Source organism: Portunus trituberculatus, chromosome 41 (genome assembly GCF_017591435.1).
Source record: "Portunus trituberculatus isolate SZX2019 chromosome 41, ASM1759143v1, whole genome shotgun sequence".
In the NCBI taxonomy this organism is placed as follows: domain Eukaryota; kingdom Metazoa; phylum Arthropoda; class Malacostraca; order Decapoda; family Portunidae; genus Portunus; species Portunus trituberculatus.
Genome location: NC_059295.1, coordinates 335,001 through 357,274, shown reverse-complemented (window position 1 = coordinate 357,274; position 22,274 = coordinate 335,001). Strand labels below are relative to the sequence as shown.

At 46.0% G+C, this 22,274-nt stretch overlaps 1 protein-coding gene across 8 annotated transcripts in view; it reads left to right on the top strand.

Moving 5' to 3' along the window:
• LOC123517154 (cAMP-dependent protein kinase type I regulatory subunit-like) overlaps window positions 1–22,274 on the top strand; it is a 240,909-nt gene that overhangs the window by 89,635 nt on the left and 129,000 nt on the right. Inside the window, exon 1 of one of the 8 annotated variants that reach the window (XM_045277130.1) lies at window positions 7,226–7,335. The exons of 6 other annotated variants lie outside the window; for them this stretch is intronic. In XM_045277130.1, coding sequence (XP_045133065.1) covers window positions 7,324–7,335 — 12 coding nt within the window. In that variant the 5' untranslated portion in view covers window positions 7,226–7,323. Of the gene's footprint in view, window positions 1–7,225; window positions 7,336–21,258; window positions 21,481–22,274 lie in introns of those variants that run through there. One more of the 8 variants, XM_045277125.1, reaches the window with a different exon arrangement.

Below are 22,274 nucleotides of genomic sequence, written 5' to 3'. Positions count from 1 at the left end.
ACATGGCCATACCGCATAAGGTTTCGACAGATTCATTGGCCACTCAGACCCTTTCATAACCCTTGAGAGGCCAATCCTTTAGACACTGTGGCAACACCTTGTAAGCTTTAAAACTCCGTGGCCACACTAAGGCCGGGATAGACTTGGTAGTCACATCAGACCTTTCGTAAACCTGAAATGGCCACACCTGCCAAGCTGTAACCTTTTGATAAACGTACCCGCCTCGCCCGGTGACGGCAGCGTAAAGACGAGGAGAACAGGTGCCTCACGTCCTCCTCAATGTGCGGAAGGCTGGCGAGGAAGAGAGGGGTGGAGGGGAAAGTGTGACGTCATACGCCTCTAAGGTCGCTTTTCTTCCTCCTGGCAGCAGACCTTGGCGAGGTTGCGGACTTTGTGGCGCCGCCAGGAGACGAGACCGGGCCGCGGTGCTCAAGAAAAATGTTTGACTCTATTTAGATGTCTTTCAATTTCACGAACATTTTTGTGTCTTTTTACTACAACTGACGAGTGACGAGCAAGAGAAGTATTTCTTTGAGGAGGACAGAAGATTCAGGCTTTTTTTGGCACTGGTTTGGGGAAATATGGCGGGCCGGCAGAGGAAGCGCACTAGTAATTCCATTTTCATTTTTGGCATCTCTTTCTCAATAAAACATGGGGCTTTGTTCCCGCCCCGAGCAAAAGGTTTCAAGAGTTTTCAGTAAGGAATCCCTGCAGTGTTTGTCTTGCTTGTGGCGATGAGCGTGCTAACGTTGCTCGCTCCTCCTTTCTGCCCTCTCCGCCTTTTGCCCCTTCACTGGCCCGGCTAAGTATTAGAGAAGGCATGCCTTCTTTCCTTCCTTCCTTAGAAATTTAATAAAAAAAAAACTTTTTTCTGTATGATATTGCTTCTGTATGATATTGCTGAGCTGGTTATCCCAAGGGGCGATTCGCACCTTGAGTTAAGAGGACCTATTAAAGTTAAGGGGGTGAGATGTGCAAAGTGACAACAAGCTTCTTCGCCCTCTCCCTCCTCTCCCCTTGCTCTGCCAGCCCTACTCGTACTTAAGTCACCCCTCCGCTCTCATAGTTTTCATTCCTTAGTTCCTTTCCTCACACCTTTTCGTCATACTTATTGACATTTCTTCCTTCATCCTTCCTTCAGTCAGTTAGCTATTCCATTATCCGGTCCTTCCTTTCTCACTACACCGGCCCGTTTTGCCTTTCTTGCCTTGTTTTAAGATGTAACGAAAATGACCCTCATCACGAAAGATGAAATCCAATCTTGGCAAGAGTAAGCGCTGCTTCCGACCAATCCACTCGTCAGATGGTCAATGGGGAGGGGAGACCTAATCGAGGCGCAGTACCGAAACGCTTCCAGTAAAGCATGAATTGAAATAAAGGGCGGCCTGGCACGCGAGAGGATAGTTGGAGCGGAGAGGCGAGGCGTGAGTATTGTAAACATGTAAAGAGCATGTCACGTCTTGATGACGTTGGTTAGGTTAGGAGGTAACGGGTGACGCAACGGCCCACCCTGCAGGAGAGGCAGCGAGGCGCGTGCCTACGTCAGCGGCAAGGCGACTCTCGTGATATGAGAGCGTCTCCTGTAAGTATGGCAACCATCTTCTTCAGTGTTATTTTTAAGCCAGAAAATGCTGAGTGTGAGGAGGAGGTGGGGAAAGAGACGGTTTTAGCACAGCCTGCTGGGTGTGGGTCGTGGGTGCCGGGCGGCGCCGGGACGCTACGTGCTGCACTGACTATATTTAAAAGTGTCTGTGTGTTGGGAGGCAGGGTGCGGTCACCTGACGGAAATATGGCGTGGTGACAAGTGAGATATCCAAGCATGTAGTTTTTTAAGTAAACAGCAAAGTTGGCGTGGCGGGACACCTGGTGGCGCCTGGTAGAGTGCGGGGTGGGGAAGACATTCTATGAATGATGATCATGGGTCCCGAGCGTCCTTGTATTCCTCGCCATGGGCGTGCGACGGACATGTGTCACGCCTTGGGTGAGCGAATGTGTAACACATGAGGAAAATCCACTGTGTAGAGCCTGTCGCAGCCTCCCTTGCATCTTGCTATGTGAAGCTGGGGCGTAGCAACCTTTGCTCATTACGTGATGAGTCGGAGGAGGGGCGTGAAGCCCCGAGGTGGTGGTGGCTGTCAACACTTCGTCGCTTCTGATTAAGTTATCAGCCAGACTATCAGATGAAGAGCCTCGGGTGGCAGGTGTGGAGGACTCGGTAGCAAGAACCCTCAACACTAGAGACATGTCACCCTCCTGGCCCATGGAGCACTGCCTGCTGTGCCCCAACTCCCACCTCCCCTTCACTCTCCCGCCCCAGTAGTCTCCCTTCAGCAATACAAGTGTGGGTTCCTGTACATGAGGCACCGCCTGTTCCTTACTTTCGATGCAGAGCTTTCCTCTGTCAGGCATAAATATTCAGTGACAATGGAAGGGTACTGCTCTTCAACCCCAGTCTAGTCTATACCTTGACTTGCCCTCAGCCTCGCTGACCTTCCTCGTCCTGCCTCACAGAACTGATACAGTGGTGCTATCACATTGTTGCCACCTACAGGTGTGGAGTGTCTCACAGGCGACATCACCAGGTGTAGAGTACACATTTCATGCATAGAGTGGATGTTTTCAATTGATAGGTGCACCAGATAAAGACAACGACGCCATTTGGCCTGCGTCTTCAACTACTAAGCGTTTCAGAGAGTTTGAGGGCACGTTTTTCTAGAATAATTTAGTACGCATATCATTTGCCACAGTGTATTTGACACCCTCCCCTAATATCCCAATGTGTCATGAATCGTAAACAGTATATAATGGCACTTCTCCCTATAAAAATAGGAGAAAATCACTTATCCCTCACGAAGAAACGGACTAGTGATGAGAAATGGTGACGTAGAGAGAGAGAGAGAGAGGAGATAAGGGAATACATAGACGGGGAGGGGAAGGGAGGGGAGGGGAGGAAGGGAGCGAAATATGGGGAGGGGGATGGAACAGAGGGAGGGGAGGAGCAAGGGGAGGGACTATGTGGGTGGAGCTTGTTACTACGTCACAGATAGTACTGCGTCACCATTTCTCACCACTTCCTGAGGTATAAGTGACTTTCTCCTATTTTTATAGGGAGAAGTGCCATTATTATATACTGTTTACGATTCTTGACATATTGGGATATTCGGGGAGGGTGTCAAATACACTGTGGCAAAATTTCATAATGATATGCGTTTTCCTTACAAAGTTATTCTAGAAAAACGTGCCCTCAAACTCGCTGAAACGCTTAGTCGGTGCCCTGGAAGACCCTGGGACTTGTGTGCGTCCGCCTGAGGGAACACACACACACACACACACACACACGGCTCAGTAGCTCAGTGGTTAGAGCGCTGGCTTCACAAGCCAGATGACCAGGGTTCGATTCCCCGGCCGGGCGGAGGTATTTGGGTGTGTCTCCTTTCACGTGTAGCCCCTGTTCACCTAGCAGTGAGTAGGTACGGGATGTAAATCGAGGAGTTGTGACCTTGTTGTCCCGGTGTGTGGTGTGTGCCTGGTCTCAGGCCTATCCGAAGATCGGAAACAATGAGCTCTGAGCTCGTTCCGTAGGGTAACGTCTGGCTGTCTCGTCAGAGACTGCAGCAGATCAAACAGTGAATTACACACACACACACACACAGTAGAGAGAGAGAGAGAGAGAGAGAGAGAGAGAGAGAGAGAGAAAAATATATATATATATATATATATATATATATATATATATATATATATATATATATATATATATATATATATGAATGAATAGATTAAAACCGGTGTTTCAAAAGTCTGTCACATTATCTTAATGATTATTGAGAATATCAAAATACAATTTATATTACCTGAAAGGTAATTTTTCCAAGTTTATATACAGGTTTTTACAAGTATTCAATGTGAGCGTCGCGAGTTACACGATACACATCTAAATGATAATTAATTTCTTACCAAACATGATCAAGCAAAGCGTTGTCAGTGGTCGCCAAGGCTTCAGTTATTCGAGTCTTCAGATCATCCACTTGTCAGGGAATTGTAGGTACGTATACGAGGCCAGTCACATAGAAAGAAGTCACATAGCGTGAGGTGGCCATCGCAGGAACACGCTATCCGTCTGTCCGGAACGTCCCATCCATCTGTTAGGCAGAATGGTGTTCAGATACTGTCTAACATTAAGACTCCAGTTAATAAAATTTGAAATTCATTCACAAAAGTAAACATTACACTTTTAGCTTTTAAATGGTACGAATTCTGTCTTGCTATCTTTTGTAGTTCATGATATAAAAGTTCTTAGAATGGGGTAAGAAAGGTGTTCAGCAATCGTCAAAACATTATCATTTAAGCTCTTGAGAAAAATGCAGATAATATATTTGATGTGCAGTTATACTGATTGCTGATATCATTTTAAAACTCTCTCTCTCTCTCTCTCTCTCTCTCTCTCTCTCTCTCTCTCTCTCTCTCTCTCTCTCTCTCTCTCTCTCTCTCTCTCTCTCTCTCTCTCTCTCTCTCTCTCTCTCTCTCTCTCTCTCTCTCTCTCTCTCTCTACACACACACACACACACACACACACACACACACACACACACACGCCCGGTAGCTCAGTGGTTAGAGCGCTGGCTTCACAAGCCAGAGGACCGGGGTTCGATTCCCGGCCGGGTGGAGATATTTGGGTATGTCTCCTTTCACGTGTAGCCTCTGTTCACCTAGCAGTGAGTAGGTACGGGATGTAAATCGAGGAGTTGTGACCTTGTTGTCCCGGTGTGTGGTGTGTGCCTGGTCTCAGGCCTATCCGAAGATCGGAAATAATGAGCTCTGAGCTCGTTCCGTAGGGTAACGTCTGGCTGTCTCGTCAGAGACTGCAGCAGATCAAAGAATGAAACACACACACACACACACACACACACACACACACACACACACCGCGTAGTGTAGTGGTTAGCACGCTCGGCTCACAACCGAAAAGCTCCGGGTTCCAGTCCCGGGTGCGGCGAGGCAAATGGGCAAGCCTCTTAATGTGTACGGGATGTAACTCGAGGGGTTGTGGCCTCGCTTTTCCGGTGTGTGGAGTGTGTTGTGGTCTCAGTCCTACCCGAAGATTGGTCTATGAGCTCTGAGCTCGCTCCGTAATGGGGAAAGCTGGCGTGGTGAATTACACACACACACACACACACACACACACACACACACACACACACACACACACACAATGAGTGATGCGAGAAAATACCTTCTGCGTTGAAGAGGATTCGTCAGTCACTTATTTAGGTTGTTATCAGTGAACATCCGGGAGCAGCAGCAGCCACACTAGTAGAATGACTGACGCCATCTCCGCCACCGCCGCCGCCGCTGCTGCTGTTGCTGCTGCTGTGGTAGTGCTGTTGTCTAGCGTGAGGGACCAATATGTATGATAGTTAGCGAGTCGGAATGGTAATGAAGAAGGGACGTATACCTGGGCTGGGTAAAACCAGCATCTCCACATGATGGCGGGGAGACGTGGTGCCGCGAGGGACATGTAGCAGAGTCTTATCGGATTCGTATCCGGCCACCAGAGTGAGTGTAACGCGCTACAGACTTGCTGGAAAGATGCCTCCGTCAGGCACTGGAAATCGTGTCCCATTTGGAGGATGGAGTTGGGGGTGTTCTTGGGGGCTTGGGGTTAGCCATAGTGAAGCGATGTCTGCAGCGCCGCTTCACCACTGGATTGCAAACACCACCACCCAGCCAAGAGGAAGTCAAACCAGGCTGAATCAGGTCATCATGATCCATCATTAAAAAAAAATAAATATTTGTTATCTTTTTACTTATTTGTTCATTCGTGTATTTATTTGTTCGCTGTTTTAGTTTATTGTTTTTTTTTTTATTTTGGACGCCTTTCCTTGAGATGGTTGTGTTGGAAATAGTTAAATTTTATCACTATTGATAGTAGTAGTAATATTGTTGTTATTGGTGTTGATTATCGTGTATGCATTCCGTAATATTATGACGTAATATGATTTAAATGTGGTTTCTCTGCTGCCAGAAAAAGCAAAGGAATACGGGCCACAGCTGTCCTCGCGTGTGAGTGAGATGGCTCGGCGGCCTGTGTTGTGTTTTGACACGGTCACGGCAACTGAGACGGTCACACAGCCCTGGCCTGCACACATGCGTGGCACCACGGCCCTGGATGGTTAGGGAAGCGTCACCTTATTCTTTTTCAAAATCCCAAATTCTTACTTAACATCATTAGCATGAAACATATTTGTTTGTGTTGTCACCGAGCCAAAACATTATCAAGGTTGTAAAAACATTCCTTAAGAGAACGAGTGATTCCCCATCCCTCACACCCCGTAGAGCTGTAAAGTCGCTTCAAGGCTCCTCCTTGCTGCAGTGTTTACTGGAGAGCTGAGTTTCGTCTAGTCTACTGAGGCCCCTCCAAGCCTGCGCACCATCCCCAGGCCGCACTTGACCCTGCTCTTGTTTGCAGCCGTCGATCGCCGTGCTCCCTTCAGCACGCCCGTCCCGCCACTTCACCCACTCTTGAGTCTCTGCCTCCCAGATCTGTGGAATGCATTGTTCACTGTTCTGACACTCACTGAGCTATGATATATTGCTCGTACTTTTTTTTTTTTTGTGTGTGTGTGTGTGTGTGTGTGTGTGTGTGTGTGTGTGTGTGTGTGTGTGTGTGTGTGTGTGTGTGTGTGTGTGTGTGTGTGTGTGTGTGTGTGTGTGTGTGTGTGTGTGTGTATGTATGTCAGCCTTGAACCGCCAGGCCTAGCTGCTTAGGGTTCACTATGCCTGTCCATCACATATCACCCCAACCTCGGTATTTAGAGAAGACCGTGTCGGGCTGGTGAAGTCATAATGTAACCAGGCCTGGTGAAGCGCTGCAGTAAGGTTAGTGGAAGGGTGCAACGCCTAGTCCCTATCCTTGCAGTATTTACGGTAGTATCATGCTCATCGTCATTATCATCGACCCGTGCGTGCCAGTGCCGCGGCTCAGGGAATCAGAGGAGACACCTTCGCCACACTCGTCCACACCTTGTTTTTAGACCTTAAATCGCGAGCCATCTTGGGAGAGCGTCATTGGTGGCGTGCAAGTCGTGTCTTTTGCTCCCCAGCGCTGGGCCTGCCTCTTTCAGTGTGTGGCCGAAAGGCGAATGTTCCCTCCCTGTTCCCCGTCCCCCTCCCGCGTTATGATGCACGACGTGGCAGTCGTGTATTGTAAGTACGTACCAGAGCATTATCAGCACGGGGGCGTGGAGGGAGCGGTGATGGGAGACGGGGCGCGCTGGTGTCCACCCGTCCAGCCTTCCACATTGCCCTGGGAACTGAGGCGGCATGGAGCACAAGGTAGGTACCTCCATGGGGTGTCTTCATTCTTCTCCTACTGGCGGGCGCCTTGTCAGGGGATAGGAAAGAGGCAATGGGGAACATCGGAGCATCATCCCCCCGCAACCTCGTCCCTCCGTCCTCTGGACATTATTCTCACTCAGTAACTATGGGCGTTTGGCCAAGAAGATATTTCCGAGAAGATATTGCGCCGGGAGTCTGATGTCTATTGTGTTGAAAGAAATGTCTGTGTCTACTAGACCTGTGGTGGTGGTGGTTGTGGTGGTGGTCTGTGTTCCCCATGATAAGATGGTGGTAATGATGGGCACACTTTTCTTCTCTCGCTGTGTAAAGATATAGCAGCATGTACAGTATCTTTCTGTCTATCTTCCTGTACTCCACGGTGTTCATTCCCCGCAGTGTGTGTGGGTGATGGGATGGAGGGGTGGGTGTGTTAAGAATTTAAGCATCTCGGTCTCAGTTTGTTTATATTCTCTCTCTCTCTCTCTCTCTCTCTCTCTCTCTCTCTCTCTCTCTCTCTCTCTCTCTCTCTCTCTCTCTCTCTCTCTCTCTCTCTCTCTCTCTCTCTCTCTCTCTCTCTCTCTCTCTCTATATATATATATATATATATATATATATATATATATATATATATATATATATATATATATATATGTTTAGCTCATCATTAACCATAGAAACGAAAAGAAAGATAAAGACAGTGAGAAAGAAACTAACCGAGCGTGTTTCGTGTCACGGCCTTTGCTGGCGTGACTTGTCATCTCTTGCACCTCCTCCACCTTCCCCGCCCGGCCCTTCCTCACGCTTCCTAACGTAGGCGAGGTGTTACGGTGGGGATTTTACGTGCTTTACAATCACAAAATCTTCCTCTTTACCACGCATGCAGATTTGGACACAGGACACTGACAAATGTGCTTAGTTCATGGCTGTTGTGTTGAACTTGAACTTTGCGTACTTTCAAAGGGCTCTAGTTGAAGTTACAGGAGTTTTTAAGAATGTTTCTTCTTTTTATGGTTGTAGTGACAAGTTAACTAGATTTCTACATTATTTGCTGGATAAACACTCTTGAGAACCTGGCTTTAAATATGTTATATAGTGAGAGCTAAGCGTTTCGGAGTACGGGTCTTAATCTTGTATCGTACCTTTTCTTTGGGAGTGCTGATATGGAGGCGCGGATGGTAATCAGAGCCGGCCTGAGGGCACCTGAGCGTGATGTTATCGTTGTCTTATTTTTGTTGATTGAGGCGAGGCAAGTCCAGAACACGTACTCCAACTGTGTTGTGATATCTCGTCAGTATCAGGAGGTGGACCAAGGTCACGGTGTGTGTGTGTGTGTGTGTGTGTGTGTGTGTGTGTGTGTGTGTGTGTGTGTGTGTGTGTGTGTGTGATTTGAGAGAGAGAGAGAGAGAGAGAGAGAGAGAGAGAGAGAGAGAGAGAGAGAGAGAGAGAGAGACTGAGAGAGAAACTATGGTGTTGAAGATAGTGTGACTAGCTGTGATTATGATGAGCTTCCCTCCGTGACACGAACTGATTCCACCGATAAGCTTGTCCACCCGCAAAAAAATATAATAGTAATGGATAGATAAATAGATAAATAAAACAGCAGCCACAGCTTAAATGTTTTCGAAGTGACCTGTTTTGCTCAAATTAGCGCACCTCTCCTGGCCTTCCCTCGGAGTCGTGTAGAGTGAGAGACGGAGGACGGGGGACGAGAGTGAGATCACTGAGGTACCACAATAAAAGTGGCATCACACCGAACAGTGGACGGGTTGTGAATCTCATTGGCGCACGTGGCGTAAACAACACAGAAGAAAAAAAGACAAGCTGGGGCCGCCGTGGTGCAGTGGAACCATGCGTGCTTTGGTATACGAGGGGTCTCTAAACGCACGGGTTCGAATCCTGTCCACGGTCCGAGTGTAGGTTGGGCTTCCTCACTCGGAGCAACGGTATCCTAGCGGGTGGGCTTTGAGATAGGAGGTACCACAAAAAGTATCCTCTTTAGCCCAGAAACTCCCGTGAAAAGCCCACATGGTATAAAAAAAAAAAAAAAAGAAAACAGCAACAAGTGAAGTCTTGACTATTGTGCACCATGAATAGGGAACCAGGCAGTCAAAGTAAGCACCCCTCGGAGCCCCAACTGAGTGGTTTTGGTGGTGGCTATGCCCTGTGGCGCTCTTTCCACTTGTTCTTGTATCCTTGAATCTGTAACTCGTTTTGATGTAGTGAACGAGGAAAAGTTCTGTGGGATTATCGGTGAGAAGGATATGATAGCAAGTGGCTTTTTTCTGTATCTGTTTCTACTGTCTTCCTTTAAATCGTGTTTTGATTTAGTGAATGAGGAAAAGTTGGAGGATTAGCGGTGAGGAGGATAGGATAGCAATGGCGGTGGGTTTTCTGTATCTCGGTTTCTGCTCTCTTCCATTGAATCAGTAACATAACATAACATAACATAAATAATAGGATAACAAAGGGCCACCAGGGCCCATCTAGGTTATCCTGTATCAGTCGCACAGCGACCTCGTCATCAGTACTTAAAGATACACTTACAAGTACACAATACATTATATACTAATTCTAAATATTTGGCCCATTAACAGGGCTAAGTCCTGCATCGAATTCCTCTACAATCTGTAATCCCCATACATGGGGATCATGTCTTGTTTAACTATAGTAAATTTCTTATAAAAACTATCATGCAGCGCTATACATAATTATAAATCTAATAAATTTAAGTGCTTATCTAATCTGTTTTAAACATTGTCAAACTAGTGCTATTTACAACCGTCTCTGGCAATGCATTCCAGAAGTCTACCACCCTATGACTAAAGAAATATTTTCTTATATCTAACCTGCAGCCTTGCTTTCTAATCTTCCTGCCATGATTTCTAGTCCTACTTCCCTCCTCTAAGGTAAAGAAAGATCTCACATCTATGTAGTTTGTATCTGAGAACATTTTAAATAACTCTATCATATCCCTCTTATACATCTCCTCTCAAATGAAAACATGTTTAATTCCTTTAATCTATCTCTATACTCCAGGCGCTTTAATGCTGGTATCATCCTAGTTGCTCTTCTCTGAACTGCTTCTAACATGTTGATATCCTGCCTATAGTGGGGTGACCAGGCCTGTATGCAATACTCTAAATGGGGCCTAACATAGGAATTATATAAGCTACGCACCACTTCCTTACTTTTATAACTAACATTTCTATTTATAAAACCCAGGATCCTATTTGCCCTATTTCTTGCTTCTAAACATTGCTTTGAAAATTTCATAGTCCTGTCTATCACTACTCCTAAATCCTTTCCTTCCTCTACTGCCTCTAGCCAACATCCCTCCATCTCATAGTTAAAGTTTGTGTTGTCTTTACCTAAATGCATAACCTGACACTTTTAGAATTAAACTCCATCTGCCACCTGTCTGCCCATGCTATCAGCCTGTCCAGGTCTCGTTGTATTCTGTAATTGTCCTTTTCACCCTGTACTGCACATGCTATCTTAGTATCATCTGCAAACTTTGATACTTTGCTACTAATTCCTATATCTAAATCGTTAATGTACACCAAGAAAAGAAGAGGTCCTAGCACTGATCCTTGGGGTACCCCACTAACCACTTCCTTCCACTCAGACATTGCCCCATTTAATACTACTCTCTGTTTCCTATCAGAAAGCCATTCACTAATCCAATCAACTAACCTACCCCTATCCCATGTAGTCTCAATTTGTACACTAGCCTCCTATGCGGTACCTTATCAAACGCCTTGCTAAAATCTAGATATATAACATCTATGCTATTTCCATCATCTAACTCCTTGGTAATATATTCTAAGATATCGAGCAAATTTGTAAGACAGGACCTCCCTGATCTAAAGCCATGTTGGGTATCTCTAATTAATCTATTCTCATTTAAATGCTCCCAAATACTACCCTTAATGATTTTCTCTAGTATCTTACATACTATACTAGTTAAACTGATCGGTCTATAATTATTCGCATCATCCTTCCTACCTTTTTAAATATTGGAGTAACATTAGCTAACTTCCAGTCCTGAGGTATCTCAGCAAACCTAAGTGATCTTTCAAAGATTAACTTAAGTGCTTCAGAAATACTGTCTACACCCTCCCTAAGTACTCTGGCATGTAGCTCATCAGGACCACTAGCTTTCCTATCGTCTAGTTCAAGAATAAATTTCCTAATAATTCCCGGTTTTATATCAATATTTTCTAAAGCTCTTAAACTACTCGTCGCACTGTTTGTAACAGGATTTCCTATTCTTTCCTAGTAAATACTGAAGAAAATTGTTCATTCAATAATTCTACTATGTCTTCATTTTGATCCACTACTACACCATCTTTTCTGAGTGGTCCAATCCTATCCTTATTTCTTTTATCACTGACCTTGTAATAACTATATAATTTTTGGGATCTTTACTCCCAGCTCTAGCTAGTTTTATCTCTGCCTGCCTTTTACTTTTTTATAACCTTACTCAAATCATCTCTGACCTGTCTGTACCTAATCAAATCTACATCTTCCCACTTTTCTGCAACTCTCTGTATGCCCTCTTCTTCTCTCTGATCTGGCTACCTATCTCATGAGTCCACCATAATGGCTTCCTGTTTCTCTGCCTTATATCTTTGTAAGGGATACACTGCATCACTATACCCTTTACTACAACCTTAAAAATATCCCACATCTCCTGTGCAGTTTTATTTCCAAAACTATCTTCCCAGTTTACCTCTCCTAATAACTGACGTAACCTACCATAATTGCCTTTCTGATAGTTTGGGACTCTAGTCTTATTCACTATATTATCCCTACTGGAATTAATGATAAATCTAATTATATGATGGTCACTGTTTGCTAAAGTCTCTCCTACCTCAACTTCCTTTAAACAATGCTCAATATTTGTTAGTACTATGTCTAAAACCTTCCTCCCCCTAGTAGGTTTATCTACCATCTGCACTAAATAGTTATCCTGAAAACTTTCCATAAACTTATTTTCACTAGCATCTCCTACCATCCTCTCCCAGTTTACTGACTTAAGATTAAAATCCCTAAGATAATTGTCTGACTAGTACACCCCTATTTATCTCATCTACCATAAGGTTGTCTACATCTGCTGACTGGTTAGGTGGTCTATAAAAGCTCCTACTCTAATAACCTTACTTTTGTTTACTCTAACATCCAGCCATAAGGACTCTACTCTGTTATCTACCTTAATACCATTAACCTGACTGGAAATGAAGGATTTTTTACATAAATAACTACTCCTCCACCTATCCTACCAATTCTCTGGTGTAAATACATAATGTATCCATCTACTTCATATTCTTTCCTATTTTCCTAAACTTTTCCTCATTTACCCATGCCTCTGTGACACATACAACATCTAAGTCCTCCTCAACTATATAACTAGATAACTCGTCCTTCTTGTTCCTAAGACTCCTGGCATTTACATAAAAACATTTAAGTCCTGCTACCTTCCTAGATGCTGTCTCCTTATTTGGAATCCTAATCTTATTCTCTCCTATTTGCACCTGGAAATCTTTCCTAATCTTTTCACTATCTCTGTTTATCCTATCTAATTTATGTCTAGCATCTTTCTTCTGGAATGCATTTGCTACCTCACCCCTACACTCCATCCCAACTCCCCTCCAGACATCCACTCAGCACATCCACACCCTTCCTACTCAGATGCACACCATCCCTAGCATACAAATCCCTTCGCCCATAGAACCTATCCCATACATCCACAAAGCTGACACCCACATCCTTACACATCCCTTTTACCCGATCATTCACACCAATGGCTCTAGACAACCATTCCTGCTAACATACACACGAGGCAAGATTCCTGACACTACACACCTCCTACCACTCTCCCTTATCTTGCCTAACATTTCCCGAAATCTTGCCACTAACTCCTCCGACCCACCTGCTCTGACATCGTTCCCACCTACGTGCAAAACTACTACACCCTCCCTCTCCATCCCCCAACCTCTTCTGCACCTCCTCACTCACTGCCTTCACACCTGCACCAGGCATACACACGTTCGTCCTCCTATCCCTGTCTTTCCCACAGAAAGTGCTATCTAAATACCTAACCTGAGAGTCACCCACCACACACACCTGAGGTGTGCTAGGCACAACCATCCTCCTCCTCTCCTCTACCCCTTCTTTCTCCTTTCACTCACCACAACCACTTCATTCACTCCACTCTCACTCACTCTCCCCCTCCCTCCAACAAACCGAACCTATTTTCACACTCAACAGGTTTAGTCCTATCCTCCCTAACTGCCTCCGCTTTCCTTCCCTCGCAACCTGCCATCTCTGCCCATCCTGACTACTATCTTTCCCAGTCTGGCTCGCCTGCTCCCTCTTCCCCACTCTGCTCTTCCCGACAGAGGGCCAAGCCACCCTGTCGCCCTCAGAAGGTCCAACCTTCGGCCTAACACTGATCTCCTGCCTAATTTTTTCCACTGCCTCCCAAGCCTCTTAACCTCCTCCTTCAACTCAAAGATGAGAACTTCGTTCGCACTTTTCCCCTCACTTAGCTTTCTGATTTCCTCTCGCAATTCTCGGTGCTCAAGAGAAAGAACTAAATTCTCGCTCTTGAGCCTACACACCATACACTCAGAAAAGTCAACGACCTTCCTGTCATGCCCACACATCTCACACACAACAAACTCTCCCAATCCCATCTCAACACTCTCTTTCACGCACTCAATCACACTCTGATATACCTCAGTAGCTACCGCCATACTAATTTACAATCTGTTAACTCACAAACAAATAAAAATACTTGGTGACGGCGGGGTGGGGGAACCGCGGTGGTGGGGGGCCTAAGTGAGGTCAACTAATCCTCTTTCAAGGTCAACTTGACAGTTACAAGCCTAGTCTCCTCGCTCTACCAAAATACTTTTAACTCACAAACACTGATTCTAACCACTATTTCACTCTAATCTAACACTTGCAGTACACACTTTCACTTCACTAACACTCAAAAGCACCACACACAGACACCAAGCACAAACACCACTCGCTAACTATAAAAACCACAGCCAAAAACGGAGCGCACACACAACACGTCCACTCGCCACCGCAGCTCTCTCGTGTTTGTGGTGTAGTGAACTCAAAAAAGGTGAGGGGAGGATTAGTGTCGTCACTACCCTTCCTCTCTACTGTAACTCTTGATTTTGGTGTAGTGAATTAAGAAAGCGAAGTGATTAACGGTCAGGAGGGTATGGCAGCAATGGCGGTGACTTTTGTGGCTCCCTTAATAATTTCTTTCTACTTTCGATCTGTGTATCAATAACTTGTCCTCCTATTGTCCTGATTAGCCCCGCCGATGTGAATTAGCAGCTATATAGGAGAGTATGGTTTCATTTGTTCATTTTTTCTGTGACTTTTCCCTGCAGCCCTTGATCCTTAATTCAGTAACTTTTTTTTTTTCCAACAGTGAATTAATAGAATTACTGGATTACCCCTGGACTACCCACTCGATGACCAGCAGTTTAAAGATTTATGCAACGAATTATGCCCAGGTAACCCAGAATCATACGGTGCTAAGTAGGACGACGTGGAGAAGGGGAAGGCTGGAGGGAGAGTGGGAGGGAGTGTGTGGTAGGTTCATGCATCAGGGTAATGAATTGCAAGCCTCCAGAGGGCGAGGGGAAGGCAGCTGGGGAAGGGTCTCGTCCATTAGGTTAATACGAACAGAGTAAGAGTCGAAGTGTTTGAAATGAGATTCAGTCCGAGTTTTGATGAGGAACGAGGAGCATTTATGTAGTGATCGGTGTTGCAGAGAGAGAGAGAGAGAGAGAGAGACTGAAAAAGTTAAGAAAATTAAGTATTCTTTTCAAAGCGTAAAAGCATTTTTCAACATACAGAATAACGAGATGGCATACTTAAAGAACACACACACACACACACACACACACACACACACACACACACACACACACACACACACACACACACACACACACACACACACACACACACACACACCACTTGTACTCCTGCCGCCGCGCTAATGAGAGGACAGAAGGGAAGGCAAGTGGTGGCGGCGGCGGTGCTGATGGTGGTTGGTGGTTGTGATGATGTCATGGGTGTTACTGTTGCCGCGTTCCCTCAGGTGTTATCATCACCCTTACAGAAAAAACACACACACACACACACACACACACACACAAGCCAGAGGACCGGGGTTCGATTCCCCGACCGGGTGGAGATATTTGGGTGTGTCTCCTTTGACGTGTAGCCCCTGTTCACCTAGCAGTGAGTAGGTACGGGATGTAAATCGAGGAGTTGTGACCTTGTTGTCCCGGTGTGTGGTGTGTGCCTGGTCTCAGGCCTATCCGAAGATCGGAAATAATGAGCTCTGAGCTCGTTCCGTAGGGTAACGTCTGGCTGTCTCGTCAGAGACTGCAGCAGATCAAACAGTGAATTACACACACACACACACACACACACACACACACACACACACACACACACACACACACACACACACACACACACACACACACCTTAATTGCTCGCGTCTGCACCGTAATTAGAGAGCGCACACGCTGCCTATACCAAACTACAGGGGATTTTAATGGAAGTTTCCTCCTCTTCCTCTCCTCTCATCCTCCTTAGCCTTCTCTTATGTAGCGCTCCTAATGTCTGTTTTATCCCCATGTATTTCTATCTCCTCCTCCTCCTCCTCCTCCTCCTCCTCCTCCTCCTCCTCCTCCTCCTCCTCCTCCTCCTCCTCCTCCTCCTCCTCCTCCTCCTCCTCTGTGACCTAAACAAACTAGCGTGCTAGGCAGAAAATTAGCAAATGAAATTTAGTATAGAAAAGTGCAAAGTCCTTCATATCTGGAATAACAGTGTTCAAGTAAAATATGAAATAAAAAATTGTGCCTCTGGCAAGTGCTGAGAGTGAAAAAGACCTTGGTGTTGTGGTGTCCAAAGATCTAAAGCCGAGTCAACACTGCACAGTAACAATGAAGACAGCAAATAAACTAGTTGGGTTCATTGGAAGAATTTAAATCAGAAAAAGTTATCCTTGCATTATATAACTCACTGGTGCGTCCCCAGCTTGAATATTGTGTGCAGTTCTGGTCACCATATTACAGAAAAGACATTGAAAAACTGGAAAAGATACAACGTAGAGTGACTAAAATGATTCCAAGATTGAGAAACAAGCCGTATGAGGAACGACTGGAAGCATTAAATCTGTTCAGCTTAACGAAGCGCAGAACAGGACCTAATTGAAGTTTACAAAATTTTCGAAGAATATAATAACCTTGATGCAAATAAGTATTTTATCATTGATCATTCTAACATAACAAGGAATAATGGATTTAAGATTACACCCAAACGCTTCAAATCTCACGAGGCAAAGTACTTTTCTTTAATAGAATTATAAATATCTGGAATAAGTTTCCTACAGAAATTGTAAACAGCACTTCTGTTGCATCATTCAAAAGTAAAATTGACAAATATGTAAAAGTTAACCCCCAGCAAGCTCTCTTCTTGTCCGAATGATTAAACACGATATTGTCGTTGTTATTGTTTAGTCTTTTTTTCAGATAAACATGTAGAATTCACTGTATGGTGAATAGTAGAATCTCCTTTCATTCTTTCCTGTGAAAATTCCATGTCAGTTTTTCCATGCTGCATGGTACTTTTCCCTACTAATTTCCATACAAGCGAAAGCTGGAGGGAGTGATGGGTGGGGAGGAGTCTTCTCATATACTGTCCTGTCTCTCTTCCCTTTTGATAGTTAAAAGCAGCCATGAAAGGACCAATAGGTCTGCTGCTGTTTGGCTTTTCTTTGTAATCCTCCTCTCTCTACGTCATGACTTGTGGGCTTGGTTACGGAAAGTCTCTCTCTCTCTCTCTCTCTCTCTCTCTCTCTCTCTCTCTCTCTCTCTCTCTCTCTCTCTCTCTCTCTCTCTCTCTCTCTGTGTGTGTGTGTGTGTGTGTGTGTGTGTGTGTGTGTGTGTGTGTGTGTGTGTGTGTGTGTGTGTGTGTGTGTGTGTGTAATTCACCAATTCACCAAGGTCGTCTGCTGGTCACCCACCCAGCCTTCCCCATTACGGAGCGAGCTCAGAGCTCATAGACCGATCTTCGGGTAGGACTGAGACCACAACACACTCCACACACCGGGAAAGCGAGGCCACAACCCCTCGAGTTACATCCCGTACCTATTTACTGCTAGGTGAACAGGGGCTACACATTAAGAGGCTTGCCTATTTGCCTCGCCGCACCCGGGATTCGAACCCGGGACTTTTCGGTTGTGAGCCGAGCGTGCTAACCACTACACTACGCGGTGTGTGTGTGTGTGTGTGTGTGTGTGTGTGTGTGTGTGTGTGTTTACCTAGTTGTAGTTTTACATGGCCTGAGCTTTATGCTCGTGTTGCCCCGTCTCCATATCTACACTTATCCAATCTTACTTTAAAAGTATGCACACTCGTTACAGACACTACTTCTTCATTTAAACTGTTCCATGTCTCAATACATCTCTGCGGGAAACTATATTTTTTAATATCTCTCAGACATCTTCCTTTTCTCAGCTTTTTACTATGCGATCTTGTGCTTCGGATGTCATATTTTTCTCTCAGGATCAGTTTCTCATTATCCACTTGGTCCATTCCGTTGATCAATTTATAAACTTGTATCAGGTCTCCTCTTTCCCTTTTTTGTTCCAGGATTGGTAGATCCATAGCCTTTAGTCTCTCCTTCAAATTCTGGAACCATTCTTGTAGCTATTTTTTGTAGTCTCTCCAATTTCCTTATGTGTTTCTTTTTATGAGGGGTCCACACTACTGCATATTCCAATCTGGGTCTTATTATAGTACTTATGAATTTCTTCATCATTTCTTTGTCCATGTAGTCACAGTGAAATGCTACTCCAATATTCCTTAGCAAATTATGTTTCCTAAAGATTTTATCAATATGGCTTACTGGTTGATTGTTTTCTTTCATCGTCACTCCTAAGTCCTTTTCCTTTTTAACTTTCTCCAGTTCTACTCCATCTCCGATCTTATAGATTCCCACGGGTCGTCTTTCACTCTTTCCCATTTCCATGACATGGCTTTTGTTCACATTGAATTCGATTTCTCACTGTTTACTCCATTCCCAGATCTTATTTAGGTTTTCTTGCAGTATTTCACAATCCTCTTTTTGCTTTATAACTCTGCACAGTTTCGTATCATCTGCAAACAGATTTATGTAGCTGTTCACTCCTTCTGGCATGTCGTTAATATAAATGAGGAAAAGTATTGGTGCCAATACTGTGTGTGCATGTAAGCTAATATGTAAGCAAGCATATGATATTACGTAAAAGAATGATTTAGTTAATGGAGGGTGGAGTAGGTTGAATAAGTTAAACACACACACACACACACACACACACACACACACACACACACACACACACACACACACACACACACACACACACACACACACACACACTGGCTTTACAAGCCAGAGGACCGGGGTTCGATTCCCCGGCCGGGTGGAGATATTTGGGTGTGTCTCCTTTCACGTGTAGCCCCTGTTCACCTAGCAGTGAGTAGGTACGGGATGTAATTCGTGGAGTTGTGACCTTGTTGTCCCGGTGTGTGGTGTGTGCCTGTTCTCAGGCCTATCCGAAGATTGGAAATAATGAGCTCTGATCTCGTTTCGTAGGGTAACGTCTGGCTGTCTCGTCAGAGACTGCAGCAGATCAAACAGTGAAACACACACACACACACACACACACACACACACACACACACACACACACACACACACACACACACACACACACACACACACAGAAATTGGATAAGTGTAGATATGGAGACGGGGCCAGACGAGCATAAAGCCCAGGCCATGTAAAACTACAACTAGGTAAACACACACACACACACACACACACACACACACACACACACACACACACACACACACACACACACACACACACACAGTGTAGTGTAGTGATTAGCACGACTCACAATCGAGAGGGCCGGGTTCGAGTCCCGGTAAGCGGCGAGGCAAATGTGCAAGCCTCTTAATGTGTGGCCCCTGTTCACCTAGCAGTAAATAGGTACGGAATGTAACTCAAGAGGTTGTGGCCTCGCTTTCCTGGTGTGTGTTGTGTGTTGATGTAGTCTCAGTCCTACCCGAAGATCGGTCTATAAGCTCTGAGCTCGCTCCGTAATGGGGAAGACTGGCTGGGTGACCAGCAGACGACCGAGGTGAATTACACACACAGTATACTATTATCAAATGGAAGGCAGAATGAATAGATAGAATAATAGTATCTTGACATAGCTCAATTAATTAATGCAGGCCGTCAGCTAAGCCTCCGGTCCTTATTATACTCACACACGCACATACTACATACGCATATGCATTATATATGTATACAGTAACCGGCCTGCCTACACACACACACACACACACACACACACACACACACACACACACACACACACACACACGGTAGCTCAGTGGTTAGAGCACTGGCTTCACAAGCCAGAGGACCGGGGTTCGATTCCCCGGCCGGGTGGAGATATTTGGGTGTGTCTCCTTTCACGTGTAGCCCCTGTTCACCTAGCAGTGAGTAGGTACGGGATGTAAATCAAGGAGTTGTGACCTTGTTGTCCAGGTGTGTGGTGTGTGCCTGGTCTCAGGCCTATCCGAAGATCGGAAATAATGAGCTCTGAGCTCGTTCCGTAGGGTAACGTCTGGCTGTCTCGTCAGAGACTGCAGCAGATCAAACAGTGAAACACACACACACACACACACACACACACACACACACACACACACACACACACACACACACACACACACACACACACACGGACCTTCATCTAAACATACTGTAGCATAGTAGTTTTGGTTACGTTGTTACTTATCAGACGCGCTTCCTCAGTCTTGCTGTATCAAGTAGGATAAGGATTTAGAAGCGAGTGGTGGTGGCGGGGTGATGTACGTAGAGTGGAGTGGGGTGGATTGTGATGAGGTGAGGTGAGGTTGCAGAGGAGCAAGGCCCGGTAATGTGCGAGGACGAAAATGGTTAGGCAAGAATGGTCTTACTTTTGTACCTGCATTCTTAAAAATATTCAGCTTTACCGCCGATATTGTCTTGGTGGTGGGGAGGGCGAGGCTTATGTCACTGATTAATTACAGGTGAGGCAGGTGGTTGGTGGATGTGGTAGTGGTGGTGATTGATGTTGTGGCGATAGTGGTGGCAGTGATGAGGTGGTGGTGGTGACAGGAAGCTCGGTGGCGGGGACGGCTGCGGCAGGGCAGGTAGGGCACGGCATCTTTAAGCAGGCGTGCAATGCTGGTGTCCTGCAGCTCTTGTGCTGAAATAATCCTCCATATCCGGCCAAGTCGTCTTCACATTCAAATTCCCGTGTATCTTTGAGGAGGTGGCCTGTGCCTGGTCTGGAGGCGGCATGCTGACGGCAGTCTTGGCGGTACTGAGTAAGCGAATACCCGTGGTGAGGCTGCATGCTGAGGGAAGGGTGCAAGGCTCCCCAATGGCTGCACGCCACCACCCGCTGCTTTTATTTTTTTATTTATTATTTTTTCTATCTAAAGAAGAAATTAAGTATGATAAAGTAAAAGACGGTATTTGTAGCAATGAAAGGCAGCAGGCGGTGTGTGTGTGGATGAGAGAGAGAGAGAGAGATGTACTGCGTGGTGGATGGAGGAGAGGCAGGCCTTCAGGATCCCTGCCTCGCCCGGCCTCTCGTGGAGATGTCTGTGACGTCATGGGGGCGTGACGTCACAAAGGCCTCTGAGACCCACTTGTCCGATTGTGTTCACGTGAGCCAGACCGAGGTGCTCCTCGAGGCCACATGCCGCGCACCACCTTGGGACGCAGTCTGGCGAGCCTGCCAGCCGCTGCTGCTGTTGCTGCTGCACCAGAAGTGCCGCCACCCAGACTGCCGGGGAATCCACTCAGTCACAAGTTATAGGCAGATCTTGGCAAAACTCTTCAGGAATCTGAGGCGAGGGTGTGGAGGTATTTAAGTGAGGTGCACGTGTGAGACGAGTGACGAGTGAGAGAGGCGTGTGGCATCCAGCAGATACAAGTTGGGACTCATGCCTCAGCCCAAGTCCCCCGCGCCGCGCTGCATGCCGGTGAGTGGGAGTGCTGTTTAAACTGTTCACATGGTAGTACTTCACTTACGAGTACGTAATACTGCAGGGAAGCCTAGCAATCACCGTCTCGCCACCGCTACCGCCTGTGTTTGAGGCTCTAACACACCACAACTTCAGCTCCAAGTTGGTGCTGTTAGGATTGTGGATTCGAAAATGATCACATGTGGCATTTTAATGTGTGTGGAATCTTAGTGCCATGTGCGCCTCCGTCAGCTGTCGACGTGTGCTTGCTTGTGTCTCACTTGTTTCCCTTAGTCACGCCTTTAGCGGGAATGAGGTAGCTTGTGCGGCCAGTCATCGTCCATCATCACACCAGTGGCCTCAGCAAAGCCAGTGATAAATCGTGCCTCAGAGTTTTATTTTGTCATTTAAATCTGTTTGCGTGTATGTCTGTGACAATAACAACATTTTCACAAACCCGTCTCCAGCATCTGCGTCTACGTCTTCTGGATTATGTAGCAATTGGAGCGGGACGCGTTTTTTGGAGAAGTGACACACACACACACACACACACACACACACACACACACACACACACACACACACACACACACACACGGCCTGGTAGCTCAGTGGTTAGAGCGCTGGCTTCACAAGCCAGATGACCGGGGTTCGATTCCCCGGCCGGGTAGAGATATTTGGGTGTGTCTCCTTTCACGTGCAGCCCCTGTTCACCTAGCAGTGAGTAGGTACGGGATGTAAATCGAGGAGTTGTGACCTTGTTGTCCCGGTGTGTGGTGTGTGCCTGGTCTCAGACCTATCCCAAGATCGGA